Source organism: Phragmites australis, chromosome 3 (genome assembly GCF_958298935.1).
Source record: "Phragmites australis chromosome 3, lpPhrAust1.1, whole genome shotgun sequence".
In the NCBI taxonomy this organism is placed as follows: domain Eukaryota; kingdom Viridiplantae; phylum Streptophyta; class Magnoliopsida; order Poales; family Poaceae; genus Phragmites; species Phragmites australis.
This window is the reverse complement of record NC_084923.1, coordinates 46,324,117-46,341,135: the sequence shown is the minus strand read 5'-3', so window position 1 is coordinate 46,341,135 and position 17,019 is coordinate 46,324,117. Positions and strand designations below refer to the sequence as shown.

Here is a 17,019-nt window from a genome sequence, read left to right as displayed (position 1 = left end):
TGGGAGGACCAGCTTATTCAATTTGAGTATAAGGGCAAGACAATTACATTGCAAGGTGTTGGTGTTCCTTCAGTACCTATGTCTGAGATGCCAGCGGAGTGGGTGGTCAAATGGGGTCAAGCAAATGAAATTTTGGCTTTACTAGTGTTGCAGTATCCTCCATCTACCCCTCTGAAAGTGTATCTAGGCCCCTAGTGGGTTTTGAATAATTGATGACAAACGATTAAGGAACTAATGGTTTTATCAAGTGTATGAACATGTTTTAGTCCCGTTGAAAAAGGAAAAAAGAAATCATTGACCCTCAAAAAGAAAGGAGAAGCGACATGAAGAAACTCTTAGAGTCCAACTCGTTTTTAATTTGAATTTGAGTTTTAGGAATGTCGCACTATTAAGAGGGATGTTTTTTTTTTGTTTTGGTAGTGTCTCAGTGCTCAAAGTATTTTGTGAAAACTAATTTTTGAGAGACACTATCACTCACGAACACCGAGAACATAGGGCAGAATTGTCTGGTTTCGGAGTCTCCGGGTTGGTTTGAAAACTCCGGACTCTGTAGGTGTTCCGGAGTCTCCGAGTGAGACTTCGTGAAGAGCTCTTGGTTTGGCTTTAATTTTGTACCCGGAGTCTTCGGGATAGCCCGGATACTCCGAACAGTGCAAATGTTCCGAAGTCTCCGAGTGAGTCTCTGAGAAGAGCTCTCGGTTTCGATTTAATTTTAAGCCCGGAGTCTCCAAGTTAGTTCGGATACTCCGGATGCTGTTAAGCCCCGGAGTCTCCGAGTGAGACTCCGAGAAAGGCTCTCGGTTAGCTAAGGTTTTTAACCGAAGTCTCTGAGTCATGATGCTTCCGGATCTTACAGGCATCCTCCGAACTAGTGTTCTAGCTGGTTTTTCTCAAAGTGTTACCCGGAGACTCCGGGTGAACCCGGATACTCCGGGTCAATGTACGGCTAGTTCTGACAGGTTCGATGCGTGGTTTTTTGTGCTACCCGGAGACTCCAGATGAACCCGGATACTCTGAGTATGTCTGAATAGCACAGTAATGGCTAGTTTTTAGGGAAAGAGTATAAATACCTCTTCACCTCCTCTCATTCAATACTTGCTGAACCACCAGTGCATTCACTCTCTCTAGAGTATTCAATAGCCCTCCCAAACCCCTCTAGTGCCCAATCTTTGCTAAGATTCTTGAGTTTTGTTTGGGGAGTGAGATTTGGAGCAAGAGAGCAAAAAGAAATTCTTTGAGCATTTTGAGTTCTTGCCAAGCTACGAATTGCAATCTTTTTCTCTTGAAACTTTGTGCTTCTAGACGGCAAGAGGTCACCCGTAGAGCACCCAATCGTTGTGGAGTGCCATGGGGAGTTTGTATCACCCACGATTTGAGTAAGAACCCTAGCTCGATCTTTGTGGTTACTTGGGTGAGGATAAGGTTGGAAAAGATCCGGCTCTTTTTGAGCTCCTCAACGGGGACGTAGGCACTTCTTTATGAGGTGGTCGAACTTCGGATTTAAATCTTGTCTCCATTTAAATTCTTGCAAGTTATTCATTCAAATTGCTATTTGAGGATTTGCCTCAATATTATTGCTTACGAGTATTTGAGTGCAGGTTTCTTGTTGAGTAGAACATATACATCTTAGAGATACAGTGGTAGTTCATAGTCTCTAGTAGATTCTCTTAAACTTACATTGATTTCGAGTTCCTGTATAGTCCGGATAATCCGAGTGAACTCGGAGATACTATTTAATCCGCTGCTGAGTTTTAAATTTTAGAAACGACTATTCACCCCCCTCCTCTAGTCGACATCAAGGACTTTCACCCTCAAGCACAGATACCTGAGGCAGTACAAGCTGTATTGGCTGAATTTCAGGATGTGTTTGCTTCACCAACCTCATTACCTCCGGTAAGACATTATGATCATGTTATTTCCTTATTTCCTGATGCAATACCTGTCAATTCCAAGCGTATAGATACTCTCTATTTCATAAAGATGAGATAGAAAGACAGGTTAAGGAATTATTAGAGGCTGGTTTTATTACACCTAGTACCAGTCCTTTTGCATCTCTAGTGCTATTAGTGCACAAAAAAAGGATGGTTCTTGGTGCTTTTGTGTGGATTATAGAAAGTTGAATTATATGACTATTAAAAGCAAATTTCCTATGCCCATCATTGATGAGATTCTTGATGAATTAGCTGGATCTCAATGGTTTACATGTTTGGATATGAAAGCTGGCTGTCACCATATGAGAATGAAATCCGAAGATGAGTTTAAAACAGCTTTCAAAGACTCACCATGGGCATGATCAGTTTAGAGTGATGCCCTTTGAGCTCACTAATGCCCCAGCTACATTCCAATGTGTCATGAATGAAGTGCTTGGCTCATTTTTGAGAACATTTGTTCTAGTCTTTATTGATGATATCTTGATCTATAGTCCTACACTGGAAGTGCATGTAGATCACGTAAAACAAGTGTTGGACAAGTTAAGAGAGCACAAATTCTATTTGAAGCCATCCAAATGTTCTTTTTCCCAAAACTAGTTGGTGTATTTAGGGCATATTGTTTCAGCAGAGGGTGTTTCTACAAATCCAAGCAAAATTGAAGCTATGGTCAAGTGACCTTCACCTACTAACGTGACTAAATTGAGGGGTTTCTTAGGACTTGCTGGTTATTACAGAAAATTTATGAGGAATTATGGGATTATTGCCAAATCTTTGACCAATTTATTAAAGAAGAAGAGTTTTTAGTGGAGTGTAGAAGCTTCAACATTTTCTATACTAAAACAGGCTATGACAAGTACTCCTGTGCTTTCATTACCTGATTTCAATGAGAGGTTTGAAATAGAAACTAATGCATGTGCTTCTAGTGTTGAGCAGTGCTTATGCAAAAAGGGAGTCCCACAACCTTTTTGAGTAAATCTTTGAGGCCAATGCATAAACACCTTTCTATATATGAAAAAGAGTTCTTAGCACTCATTATGGCAGTAGAACGTTGGAGGTATTATTTGCAAAGGAAGGAATTTTTCATTAAAACTGATCATCGAAGTCTATGCTATTTGGATGAGCAGCACCTTCAGTCTGAAATGCAGAAGAAAGCAATGCCTCAATTGATGGGGCTTCAATTCAAAATTGTCTACAAGAAGGGATCAAAAACTACTGTAGCTGATGCATTATATCGAGTTGGGCAATTAATGAATTTATATGCTGTTTATGAAGTTATTCCTGTTTGGATTCAGGAAGTTGTCAACTTGTATATAGCTGATCCAAAGGCTCAAGAATTGTTGGCTCAGCTAGCTATATTCAGTCCTAATGAACAGGGATATTCTTTACAGCAAGGAGTAATTAGGCATCATAACCAAATCTGGATTAGAGAGAATTCTACCCTCAAAACAAAACTAATTGCTGCTATACATTCTAGTGCTTTGGGAGGACATTCAGACACTCTAGCAACCTATCACCGAACCAAAAAGATGTTCTGGTGGAAAGGAATAAAGCGAGATGTTGATAGCTTCATAAAACAATGTCAGGTATGTCAGCATGCTAAGCATGAGCATTCTCATCCTGCTGGGTTGTTGCAGCCATTATCAATTCCTAGTGGAGCTTGGTAGGATATTGCCATAGACTTTGTCGAGGGTTTGCCTAAATCTCAAGGTATGAAGTAATCTTGGTAGTAGTGGTTAGGTTTTTAAAATATGCACATTTCATTCCAGTTAAATACCCCTTTACTGCTCCCCAAATTTCTACTCTTTCTAGACAATGTGGTGAAGTTACATGGAGTGCCCAAAACTATGGTATCTGATAGAGACAAGGTGTTTTTTTAGTGCATTTTGGCGTGAGCTTTTCAAACTTGTGGACACTAAGTTGATGACAAGTACTACTTAACACCCGTAAATCGATAGGCAAACGGAAAGAGTGAATCATTGTCTGGAAATGTATCTAAGATGTGCAGTAATGACTTTTCAAAGTAGTGGAAATCTTGGCTACCTTTGGCTGAATTATGATACAACTATTCTTTTCATTCTTCAGGGTTGCTTTCCATTTTGAGCCCTTTTGTGGATATGATCCAAACATTGGAGTTGTACCTGATCCTTCTTCTACGGATCAAGAATTAGTGGCTGATTTTATGTAGGAAAGGGAAGCCTACCAGCAAAGGATGAAGGAACATCTATTGACTGCTCAGAATTGAATGAAGCTACAAGCTGATCACCACAGATCAAATAGGGTATTCCAGGTGGGAGAGCAAGTTTTACTAAAACTTGCAGCCATATGCCCAATCATCAGTCATGTGTCGGCTATTTCCTAAGCTGGCATATAAGTATTTTGGGCCATACAAGATATTGAAGAAGATTGGTCTAGCGGCTTATCAGCTGGAATTACCAGAAGGAACGACAGTGCATACTGTCTTCAATGTATCCCATCTTAAGCTATTTACACCTGATTTTTGGCCTGTGTATTCGAGTTTGCCACAGGTGGTGGAGCTGGACACTAAAGAAGTAGTGTCTGAGACTATTCTTGAGTGCAGACCGGTAAAGAAGGGAAATTCTGCAGTTCCTCGGGTATTGATCAAGCGGTCTTAGTTGCCGGCAGATGCTGTTACATGGGAGGATTTCTATGTGATTAGGCAGCGTTTTCCGCATGCCATTGCTTGGGGTCAAGCAATGTCTGAAGGAGGGGGAGGTATCAGGAGTGGCAACTGAATAAAGCGTTGAAGTGTTGGGTGTGCTCTAGGTAGATTCAATTCAAAATTGTCTAGCTGTCATCGGGTGAGTGGTGAGCTGGCGTGTGTGGGGCCCAGAGGGTAGAGTGTTAGCCCAGGGGGATATATAACCTGACCATGTAATCATAACAAATTAAGAAATAAAAAATAAAAATAAATACTCCCAAATCCTCTTCGTTCTTCCCTGTTCTGTGACGAGTCGCTATCTCACGTCACGGCGATCGTCGCCAGTGGCCACGAGCGTAACAAACTAGAGGCACCTGGGCACCACGATGGCAACGATGGCCAGCTTCTACATCCCGGGCCATGGCCGTGGTTGTGCATCGATGTCAGTGTGGATGGTGCGGTGATGCCCACGCGGAGGCTCATGTGCCCCTCCACCCCTCGCGGTGGCCGCGGCTGTTGGGCAGCGCTGGAGTCTCCCGTGCGGGGTCCATGATAAGGTTGGCGGATTCGGCATCGACGGGAGGCGGTGGTGGGAGTGGTTCGAAGTTTTCACTATCGACGTTAGTTTTTCTAAGCGAGGTGGGGTTTTGGGCTTGGAAATCCGGGCATTGCCAGCGCTGCATTTTTTTGGTAGAATTCCTTCGGTGGCATAATTTTTTTTAAAGTTCCATGCTACCATCCATTTTATCTTTCTTTCCCTCTCTACCACTCCATGACCGCTCCGATAATTCTTATGTAGAATTTCACTGTATGTCGGTACTATTGATGATACTGTTGACATCAAGATGGTCGTCTGATGTATTTAAAAATCAATAGCCATTTATTTCTCCAAAAATTCTAAAAAATTTTATACATATTTCATAATCCATGTGTAACCTATTTTAATTGGATTCACCCAAAAGTTTGTGTAATAAACTAAACTTCTTCAAAAAATACTATTTTTATATCTTCTAACAAATTGTTAGAGACTCAAATAAAATCCCAAAAATCTAAAAAATAACTAATATTCCATCGTATAATAAGAATATTAGTAATTTTTTAGATTTTTGAGATTTTATTTGAGGCCCTAACAATTATTAGAAATTATAAAAGTAATCTTTTGTAAAGAATTTTAGTTTAAATTCTATAATTTTTTAGATGAATATAATTAAAATGGGTTGCACGTGAATTATGAAACACATAAAAAAGTTTTTAGAATTTTTAGAAAAATAGAAGGCTACTGGTTTTTGATAGCAGACAACCACCCTATCAACAGTACAGTACCGACGACAGACAGTGAAATTCTACCGGAGCGGTCACCGTGACCGAGAAAGAAAAAAAAATGGATGGCAATAGTGGAACTTTAAAAAATTTGATGGCAATGAAAGAAGAGGAATTTTTATGGCACTGAAAGGAATTCTCCCCATTTCTTCTTTCTTTTTGGATTTTGCGGGGATCCAGCTGCATAGGGATTAACTACGGTGCTGACCTGGCAAGGGAGGAGACGAACAGGTGGACCTTGTGGCTGTGGGATTGTAGATTCAGCCTTGGAAAACCGATTTTTTTTTTATCGTAAATGCCCAGTTATGAAATGGCGTCTTAAAATTTCAGTGTATGCGCGAACTGAGCATAGCTATGTTGATTAGGTATGTATTTGGTTGGGGACTAAGGTAGATCTATTTATGTTTTTTAATTAGATTAGTTAGTTTTTTTTGTTTAGTTAGATAGGTAAGATGGAATATATTTTTTTAAATTAGTTTTCTGTTTGATTGGATAGATCGAATGATTGAAGTTGATTGCAACGATCTTTTGGTGAACTTATCACTTGCTTATATGTAGGGGTGAAAATGGGTCGAATTTTTTTTCGTCCGACCGATCGTTCAATCCGATTTATATTATAATCAGATCTTAGATATCGAATCGGATCTTAGATATTTATATCGGATTCGGATATAGGGAGCCAAATATCCGTTGGATATAGAAAATAAAATCAGATATATCCGAAGACTATCCGATAGCTATTCAAACCTATCTTATAAAGTTTATAACTTTTTCATATAAAGTTGAATGAAGATGATCTTTATATGAAAATTATAGGTCTCGATGAGATCTACAAGTTTCTTGTTGGTATTTTTTTCATTTGAAGTTATTAATACATTCAAATAATTAATAGAAACTTCAGTCAACATATTGGCCACTCATAACTCCTTTCATAGGAGTATATTATTGATATGCATGTTGGACCTCTAATCTAGTTGAGTTTTGGATACATGAAATGATCGAACAATCATAACATACGATATATATGGACGTTGCTTTTACTCAATATCAAGATAAATATTCATGACCGATAATGTCTGCATAAAGACTCATCACATATTCGATACATATTGATTTATATCCGTAACCAAGACTATTTGTATATGTACCTGTATTCAGCACGATCCGTATCCGACTTCAAACCTGAGAAGAACATGTGAGATAGGATATAGGATTTGTGATATCTGTCCACATTAGATCTGTTTTCACCTCTACTTATATGTCACCCTCCAACTTATGCACATTCATATTTATATGCATTCCATAAACGTTTGGATGAATTTGTGCATATTTAAATTTATCTGAATTCAAATTGAATTAAAAAGAGAATATCACATGAAATAGTAAAAATGCATATAAATGGACAATTACAAATGAATTCATTTTTTACCAAATAACTTAGGATTAAAAATAATTTTAGAAATTATCACGCCACATGAGAGGAATATTAGTGAATTTTTCAGATTTTTAGGAATTTCTTTGAGGCATTAAAATTTGCTAGAATGTTTAGAGTATCTCTTTAGAGATTTTTATTTTGAAATCTATAAGAGATATTGAGGTGAATATTTGCAAAATGGATTTAAAATGAATTATAGGATCTATAAAAAAAGGTTTGTCATACTATAGAATTGATGACAATTACGATAATGCCACCTTCGTTCGCAACCTCCGTCAGGCTAATCACCTGGTCAGCGGCGAGGCGTCGCCACCGGATGTGGCAAGTTTGGACAAGCTCTAGTCACGAACAATCTCCATCGGACAGCGGAAGAAAATTGAAGTCCACATGGACACGCTTAGGAGCACAAGAGCTCAAGATTTGTCAGATAACAGTATACGGTCAACGGTTCCCGCTACAGTTGAAGGTTGTTTAGTTCATGATTAAGTTTATCACATCTAAAGTTAGTCATATAGTATATTTTTAGATAATTGTTTGGTTACAAGCTACACTTTATTAGTTTATGATTCACATGTTATATAGTTAGATAGTGTTTGGTTAGTGTATTTGTAATATAAACAAATTATAAGGATTAATCGATTACATTAGTTTCTATTTGTTTCACCAACCATCGTAATCATTTCCCATATAATCAGATATGACTTGTACATATTTGATACCTCAACCGTACCTTCATAATTGGAAAGTTATACAAGCCCATACGCTCAACCGTGAGCAGGAGGAGATCCTGAGATCCAAGCCCATTGTTGCCATGCTCATTGACAAGCTCAAGTGCCTCCGCCCTCGCGTCCTACTGCTGCGACGTTCGTCTCCTACCATGATGCGCTCTAGCCCTCCCGCCACCACACCTCCTGACCTGGTCGCCATAGTAGATCCCTTCAAACCATCGCCAAATCTAGTGGTCGTCGTCTGGTATGGTGACCTACTGCAAGAGTCGCAGCGGAAGTGATCTGTGACGCACGGGTGGCCGTCGATGATGATGTCCAGCATCTCCGACGGTGTATCAGACAATAGACGATGTTATTGCTGCTCCATCGCCCAACTATACCATGTGTCCTCTGATGATGAATCAATGTATGTGGTGTCTCCTCTCTCTCTCATATGCGCGGGGCTAGCTCCTAGCTTTTTATTTTCATTACACCATATCAACCAAACAATACATGTCTTTCGTTATTTTATTTACGATACCGGTGCTTTCTAATTACGTTTACGTTTACATTACTATTTTTGAATCAAACACCATCTTAATTTTTTTAATAACTTTAATATACTTACAACTTGAAAAATTATTAGTTTTTTTATAAACCACACTTAACTAACTTTATATGTGACAAAGTTATACGCGAATCTAGCGTGCCCTAAGAACATTCCCAATTATATTCCTTTTATTTCGTTAACTTCCTAATTTTCCTCCTTGTTCTCATTCCTTTATTTTCTCTTTAACCATTTTCATTCAAAAGGATTTGTGAAGAAAAAGAAGAGATAATCTCAACCTAAAGAAAATAATCTTTAGAATCCATTCGTTACCAGAAATATAAAGAAAAGTTATTAAAATACTGAAAAAAATCATTTCGTAAAAGATTCTCGCCGAATTTTTTTTTTCTTGTATGCCCTAACTACCACTTACCTCGCGTGTCGATCAGCCAGCCCCGCCGAACCCACGACAACCAGCAATCAGTACGGCTTCGGGCCCGTCTCCACTTGCGCGTCCGTTCCGCCTCCACTGATCCACTCCCCACTCCTTTTAACCCCCGGGGCCGCCGTGCCGCCGAGTCGCCTGCCCACTCCTCCCCGTCCCTCCACCCACCGCGACCGAGCCAGCAGCTGATCCTCGCGCGCGCTGCGCAATGGCGGGAGCCGGGGCATCGTCGGCGTGGGGCCCGAGCCCGGCGCTGGTGACTGCGCTGGTGGCGCTGCTGGGGCTCGGCCTCGCCGCCTACATCGTCGGGCCACAGCTCTACTGGCACGCCGCCGATGCGCTCACAGCTGCGGGGGCGTGCCCCGCGTGCGACTGCGACTGCGACGCGCGCCCGCTCCTTGCCCTCCCGGAAGGTACGTGCCGGTGGCCTACTGCTTCCCCAGATATCGCTGCGCGGGAGCTTAATTGGATCCTGGCGCGGCCGCTCCTCAGATCCGATGAGATTGTTCTTTTGTGCGCTTTTTTTTTTTTTGCCATGTGGTGTTGTTGCTTGCCTGCGGAAGCAGTGCGTTCCTAGTCGCAAGTTACTACATTCTGCTATCAGCAAGATAGGATAGGATTTAGTGGATGATAGGTTGACAACTGAACATGATGTGTAAATTCGGAGATCTGTGTGTTATTAACTGGTGACTCACAAGCATAAACCAATTTGCTTGCAGTGGCGGGCCCAACATTTTATTAATAGGTGTACATATATAAAAAAATTGCTCAATGATCAAGGTACTTGCACATTTGGGCCACCAGGAGCTAGGGGTGAAAGCAGAACAAATAGTTTCTGATCTGATCCGTGCAGATAAAGATGCGGGTACGCTAAGCCTTTTTAGAAACCCGTATAAATGCATGTGCGGATATGGATAGTTTAATACAGATATGGATACATGTATGGTATTGCAAAAATTCGGTGGATATGGATTATCCGATTTTTAGATCGGATTATCCACATTTTACTAGGTCCATTGCCTTTGGCTCAGACCAATACTATATATGGAATAGAGTATGGATTATATCTATCTATGCAATATAATATTTTGAATTATGCTACTAGCTATTGCCTGCTATATTATGCTCATTTGATGAAATTTGTAGTATTTCTATATGCTAGTGTGCATACGTCTTGCGTGCGTAGAAAAAATAGAAATAGCTCTCGGTTTCTTTTCCTTGTAACTGAACCCTGTGATATGCGTATCTTGTTTATATCTACTTGCCTAGAAGCTAGGTCTGCTTGGACTCCTTTATGCTTTCATTGCTTCCTAAAAAAATGATGGTGACTAGTGACAATACTCTGAGTGACATTTTGGCTATGCATGTGAATATGCATACTCACAAAAGTTTATCCTAGTGAAGATGATGGATGGATTCGGAATGGAGATGAAACACACACACAATCTTAATGCTAACATGAATGATTGCTATCACACTACCTATTGCTTGCACAACTGTGTGCGTGACTAATATCCGACTATTTTAGTCTATTTCTGGTCTGACTTCAACCCCGAAACAATCCGTATCTACAATATCCGCTCCTGACTCTAAATCCGACAAAAAAAAAAACTACCTCCGTTCTCAAATAGACGTTGTCATAGAATACATGCAGTCAAATCTTAGAAACTGACCACTAATATACACAAAACTATTGGGATTTGGCATATGAAAATGATGGTAGTAAATTTATCATGTAAAATACTTTGACATCATCTATTTTTTATTAACTTTTATCAAGAAGTAATGGTCAAAGTTAATGGTCAAACGTGTTTGTTGGAGATCGTGTTGATGTCCTAAACGATAAATAAAAGAGAATGGAGGTAGTAGATGTGGATATGGTAGGAGCATTATCCGTCCAAATTTGATCTGTTTTCACCTTATCGGGAGCTAATGAGGCTTTGAGATGGTGGCCTGCGATAGTGAGAAAAGGCTCAGGAGAGTATGAATGGTCTATTGAGTCGAATACAACATATAATTATTAAATTTTAACAACTACTGATATCAACAGCTATTACATATGATATATAGTCAACTTTTTTCAAAAAAAAAATTGGTGTGTACATTTGTACACCCATGTCCCAAGGTGTGCCCAGCCATGTTTGCTTGCTCAATCTTCCAATTCATGTGCGCAGATTTTCTATAAATATTGGGTGTCTGATGACTGAATAAGTATCTTCTGATTATATTTCTTTCACCTAATTTTATGATGGAGCCTAAACTTGAAGGAAACCAAGATTTTTTAAAAATGAATAATTAGGACCTCATTGTAGTGGGAGTAAGACAGCGTAGTGTAACCAATGATCAAGATGGAGTTGAACAGATCACATACTGCACTACCATTTCTAATGATGTCCATCTTGTACAGTTACTTACTATTAGTCTACTAGGGTGAATATGCCGAGTTATTCATGCTAAAATTGACTTCTTATTTCTTTCATTGTTTCTGATGTTGTAAATTGATAGTGACACACAAGTGTCAGATTTTGACTATCTTGCCTAGAAATTGAATAGTAGTTCTAATCATGAACTTTATAGTTGATAAGATCTTAGTATGCTCTTTATCAAGAATGGCTAGTACTGTAGTTGCTAAGCATGGAAAATTGGGAAGTTTTCATTGTCTTCTCTGTTTAGTTTCTTGTCAAGCTATAGATCACACTGTCTTGCCAAATACTTTTGGCTAGAAAGCTTAGGGCCTGTTTGTTTGGGCTTCTGCTTTTGGGCTTCTCTGAAAAGCTGTGCTTTTGGCTTGTCTGAAAAGTTGCTTTTGGAAATAGGTTGTTGCTTTCTACAATAAATTTTTGACTTCTCAGCACATAGCTTCTCAGAAAAGCGTCTCTCAGCGAGCTTCTCAGCTTTATGTCATTTTCGTCAGAAGCAAGCTTCTGGCTTCTTCAGAAGCCACTTCTCCAGAATCCCGTTTGATCTGGCTTCTGGCTTCTGGCAGCAGTAGAAGCAGAAGCAGAAGCAGGAAACAAACATGGCCTTAGGTTCTTTGTTTCCTTTTTGTTGTATGTGGATTTTGATTCACCCAATGTCTCCAAGTAACACTGAGAGCCAGACATAAGCATACGCCAATATAGATCTTTCTTCTTACTCCGTGATAGATTTGAATTATCTTATCAAGAAACATTGGTACTTTGCTATGTCTGTGATTATGACTAAAATGGCAATGGAGCACCCATGGACACTTATCTTCTCTAACCATGTTTTGCAATTGACCAGTTAATGTGCTTATAACTGATTGTCACTCCTTTCTTTTATGTTTCCCAGACTGTGCTAAACAATTCAATGGGGTTAGGAGTCGTGCATCTGGTGAAGAAACAGAAAAGAGTTTCACAGAGCTACTCATAGAAGAACTGAGGCAAAGAGAAGAGGAGGCAACACAAGCTCAGCGACAAGCTGATGTAAAATTGCTGGAGGCCAAAAAATTAGCTTCACAGTATCAAAAGGAGGCTGACAAATGCAGCTCCGGTATGGATACATGTGAAGAAGCTAGGGAAAAGTCAGCTGAAGCATTGGTCGGCCAAAGGAAATTGACTGCTTTGTGGGAGCAAAGGGCTCGGGAACTTGGATGGCAGCCGGGGAATATCAAACCACATCGAAGGTAGTAATCAGATACACATAAACGTTGTGGTTGGCATTGGATACATCATGTCTAGCAACATCACATGATCACATTGCAAGTACGGTTCACGAAAACAGCGAGATGATAGAGGAAACAAAAGGGTTTTCGGTCTGGCCAACTCGTCTCCTTTTGCACGCCATGAGCTTCGTTGTCCATAGTTATTTATTTGATATTAAGTTTGTGGTATAGTACTGCATAGATGTTTGTAAGCACTATGTTAAAATGGTCATAGAATGGCACTCATCGGCCTGCATGTCTTGGAGGGATTGTTGGTGGTTGTCTGTGGATGATGATAATAAATAATGAATTCTTATCAGTTCTGTTTACTTGCTGGCAGGATGGCATTGCCTGTTCTAGTCTTGTTCGCTTTGTTCATGTTGACATTTTACACCTCCCTATTGGCAATTGCCATCCTAGATAACGCAGTTGTCTAATTTGATACTGTCTGCCATTTGTAAGTTTGCGAGGAGATTTTGTTAACATGGTCTGATGTCATGACCGTCATGCTAAACTGTAGAAAGCAAATGCAGCAGAACGAGGCATATTGTCCATCCTCTAGTGTCCTACGGGCAAAAACACACATTTGCAATGTCCTACAATCGAAATCGAACGTAACAGTGTCTAGAGACAAAGTCACACTCTTTCAGCGTCATGAAGACAAATTTCTCAACATTAATGAGAATTAACGCTCACCTACATCATTTCAGGAGCACAATTTTACTGCCTAACAAAATTGCTCCTTTCCAAAGAATTAAAGGAAGCACTGCTCAATTGTTCCTTTCCCTCTGCATTGAAATCATTTCCATTTCAAAAAGCCACTCACGTGACACAGGAGGATGGAAGTAATTTTTACAGGATACTGTTTAGAAAGTCTCTCGTGAGATTCTATCTACACTATCTATTTTTTTATCCAATGGCTGAACTGAAGAGAAAATAGTGAGAATGAACACATATCATCACAATGAAGAGGATCTTCTATAGGTTTGGGTCCTGTAAATTTTGCTTCCTAAGAGGAGAATGAGATAGGAGCCGAGAAAATAATACTATAGATATGATCTCATACATTTAGTACATTTAGGGTATAAATATGATTTATAGTATGATATGTAATAATTTATTTTTTTATTTTATTATATATGATTTTTTATCTGTATCATAAATTTATAATTTTTTTTTCGCAAAGTCATACCACATATCAGATATTATAGGATTATTTTCCGGGGCGCGGTCGGGCCGGGCCGTCCTCGCACTCCGGCGACTCGGCGCTGCGCTGAGCTGAGCTGACTATTTGGCCGCCGCAAACTTCGCCCTGTTTTCCCTCGCCTCCGCCTCCTCCGCCCCCATTTTAAATTTCAAACCATCCCCTCCCACCTCCTCCTCCAAAAACCTCGCGTCTCCTGTCTCTCTTCCCTCCTCCCCTCCCCGGCTGCCACGAGGCGCCACGCAACCAGCTCCAAGGTTCCGCCTGCGGGGAGGAGCGGGGGATATGACGGGGTGCCTGTTCGGCTGCTTCCGGATGGCCGGCGGCGGCGGCGGCGAGGTGAAGGGCAGCGGCGACGGCCAGCTCGTGTCTCCGTCCTTGGCCCAGACGACGAATCACAAGGTTTCGTTTCCTCCATCGCGCGGAATCTACCGCGTGTTGCTCCTGCGCTCCTTCGTTTGCGGTGGATGAGGTCTGGGTTTTGCGGGGATGTGAGTCCCGGCTGGTTAATTTGTGGTCTTGTTTATTGTTTTGATTAGGATGGTGGGGGGAGGAGGAGGATGAGGCCGCCGTCCAGGAACGCGCTCTCCGTCGTGTTCCTGCGAGAAGGTAACCATTTTTTTTCCTCGTTCGTTTTTCCTTCCCTCAAATTTGTTTAATGGCCCTGAAATTTATGCGTGGTGTTATTGGTGTGTATTGTTGGTTGAAGATGAGGGATCGAGGGTGGAACAGTTTGCTTGCTCGTGGACCGACCAGAGCGATGAGAGGAAGAGGGTGGATCAGGAGCTCAAGCACGAGGTACGGCGATTCTGAAATCTGACTCAATGCTAACTTATCCCCTTCTACCTTTCATGTTAAGTTTTTTCACGCGTTTGGTAGTCTGTCCTGTACCCTGTGATTTCAGTTCGGCTCAATTTACATGACTAGGGGTAGCATGTGTTGCTCGTAGGCTTGTAGCTAATATATACGAGATATTTTGTCGCATATATAGTTACTTATATGTGATGCAATCAAGTGACACACAGCAGGTATATATTGGTGAATTCTATCCGTTAACTGTTATTTGCGCATAGGCCGTATGATCTTCAATTCTTAGCTACATACTGATTTTTTTACTGGTGTTAACAGGCCGTTGTCCAAAAAAGCTGTGGTGCATTGTTGGAAACTGCAAAACAAATCCAAACAGTGCCTGAAGATGCAAATTCAGTTCAACAGAGGGCAACACATTCAGGATGGGTTCCTGCCATTTCTTATAATGTAGATTCCATGGAAGCACTGGAGGTTGAGGATTGTGAAACGCCTTCGAGGTCTCATCAGAGCTCCACTGTACCAGATGTAATGAGGTATGCTAACCTTGTGCTTTTTGCTGAAGAAGAAACTTAACTCTAGTAACTAGCAACTGAACCAGTTTAACACTTTGGATGTTTGTGTTTCATCATTATAGTTCTTCCTGGAAGGGGTGTGATGCATCAAACCAGCATGGTTCTGAAGCTATGACCAAGATCATAGATGCTGAAGCTGTGAATAATGAATCTGTGAAGAACTGTGGAATCAAGCTGACTCCAGCTGCTTCACATGCAACTAACTTGAACGAGTTGACAAATGAAAACAATACTGAGGCTTGTGTGGAGAATGAATACCAACTCCAGAATCCGGCCAAGGAATTTGAAAAATGTGGGGTATCTAGAGAAGATTTCTTTCAGCCCAACCAATCAGATGAGGATCCCAAATGTGCAAAGAATGACAATTTGGTCTCTATGGAAATATCAATATCTGATGAATGCTCCCTTTTTCAGAGCTCTGACGGTTCTGTATCATCCTATAACAAGATAAGAGACAGCACGAACACAACCTCTATGGAGAAGGCTCTGACCACTGAGGCAACTATTCATGCCACCAGAAAGAAGCTGCTGAAGAACAATGATTCAGACCTGGAACTTCCAAGCTTGTCGCAGTGGCTGAAGCCTCCAAATCCTAAGAAGCCATTCAGGGATGAGGCCTTGACAGGTGACAGATCTCAGTCAGCTAAGAGTACGGATGAGGATAGGCCTATCATTGGAATGGTTGCAGCGCACTGGAAAGATAAAGAGCCAGAAAATTTTGCTCCTAAGTGGTGGGATGGAAATGGCATTCCCAACTCGACAAATAAATACAAAGAAGTAAAGTCTGCCTCCCCTCTCTTGCTTTCTACTAACACTATAGTAAAATGGACTTACGTAGAATAATGTCTTACATGGGCAGGATCAAAAGGTGAGTTGGCATGCAACGCCATTTGAGGAGAGGCTTGAGAAGGCTTTATCTGAAGAGAAGTTTCTTTCCGAAAGGTTTTTAGATTTTCTTTAAAATTATGCATTACATTTGTTATCAACAAATCACATGTACATCTTACTCCATAAGTTTTTTCCAAATCCCTAAGTGCCTAATCTTACTTTCCCCCCAATGCTGTAATAGGAACTGCTCCAGTGGACAGACAACTCAGTTTTTAGGAGTCGAAGGTGAAGAGAGTGATACCGCTGAATCTGGACAGACAGACAACCGTATATATGCTGCTGCTTATGCATGATAATTTCTGTTCACCAAGAGTTGCTGAGGCATTCAGTACGATGGTGTTCTGCCATCCTCCTGGTTGATGTCACTTGCACAGTGATGTTTCTCTCTTTGCCATTCAGTACGTAGTATCCAGGTGTGACGTAGCTGTCGATTGCTTTGTACGTAACTCTTAAAGATTAACGGTTCAAGATAAATCAACATCGTTGATTTCAAATTGCTAGAAATAGCAAATTGTATTTAATGGTATCCTCATGGGATAATATATAGAGTATATAAGTGAAACCCTAGGCTAAGAGATTACTATAATACCTTTTACTATTATACTATTGACACTTCCCTAAATGTAAGGTGTATGTAATAACATTGCATTTGAAAAAGGTGACACTAATTAAGAAACTTATACAAAATAAAACTTATACATCTAAAAATTAAGTTGAAGAAGTATATGTAGAGTGGAGTCTTGGGAATCCTGTCGAATTAAGTCGAAGAAGTGCAAAGCGAAGCATAGGAGTAAAGTTGTGATTATTACAACAAAAGAATGATCTTAATCAAGAATC

The 17,019-nt window shown here is 40.4% G+C and overlaps 2 protein-coding genes across 2 annotated transcripts; both read left to right on the top strand.

The window, feature by feature from the left end:
* Window positions 1–9,062: 9,062 nt before the first annotated feature.
* On the top strand, window positions 9,063–13,037 carry LOC133913442 (uncharacterized). The gene is made up of 2 exons (XM_062356604.1): window positions 9,063–9,457; window positions 12,357–13,037. Exons 1-2 carry the CDS (start codon window positions 9,253–9,255, stop codon window positions 12,692–12,694), a joined length of 543 nt encoding a protein of 180 aa, XP_062212588.1. The 5' UTR covers window positions 9,063–9,252; the 3' UTR covers window positions 12,695–13,037.
* A 989-nt stretch (window positions 13,038–14,026) lies between these two features.
* Window positions 14,027–16,746, top strand: LOC133911267 (protein JASON-like). Its single transcript, XM_062353466.1, has 7 exons — window positions 14,027–14,314; window positions 14,452–14,521; window positions 14,622–14,710; window positions 15,041–15,255; window positions 15,357–16,071; window positions 16,154–16,236; window positions 16,364–16,746. The coding sequence occupies exons 1-7, from the start codon at window positions 14,198–14,200 to the stop codon at window positions 16,473–16,475; spliced, it is 1,401 nt and encodes a 466-aa protein (XP_062209450.1). The 5' UTR covers window positions 14,027–14,197; the 3' UTR covers window positions 16,476–16,746.
* The last annotated feature ends 273 nt before the right edge of the window (window positions 16,747–17,019 follow it).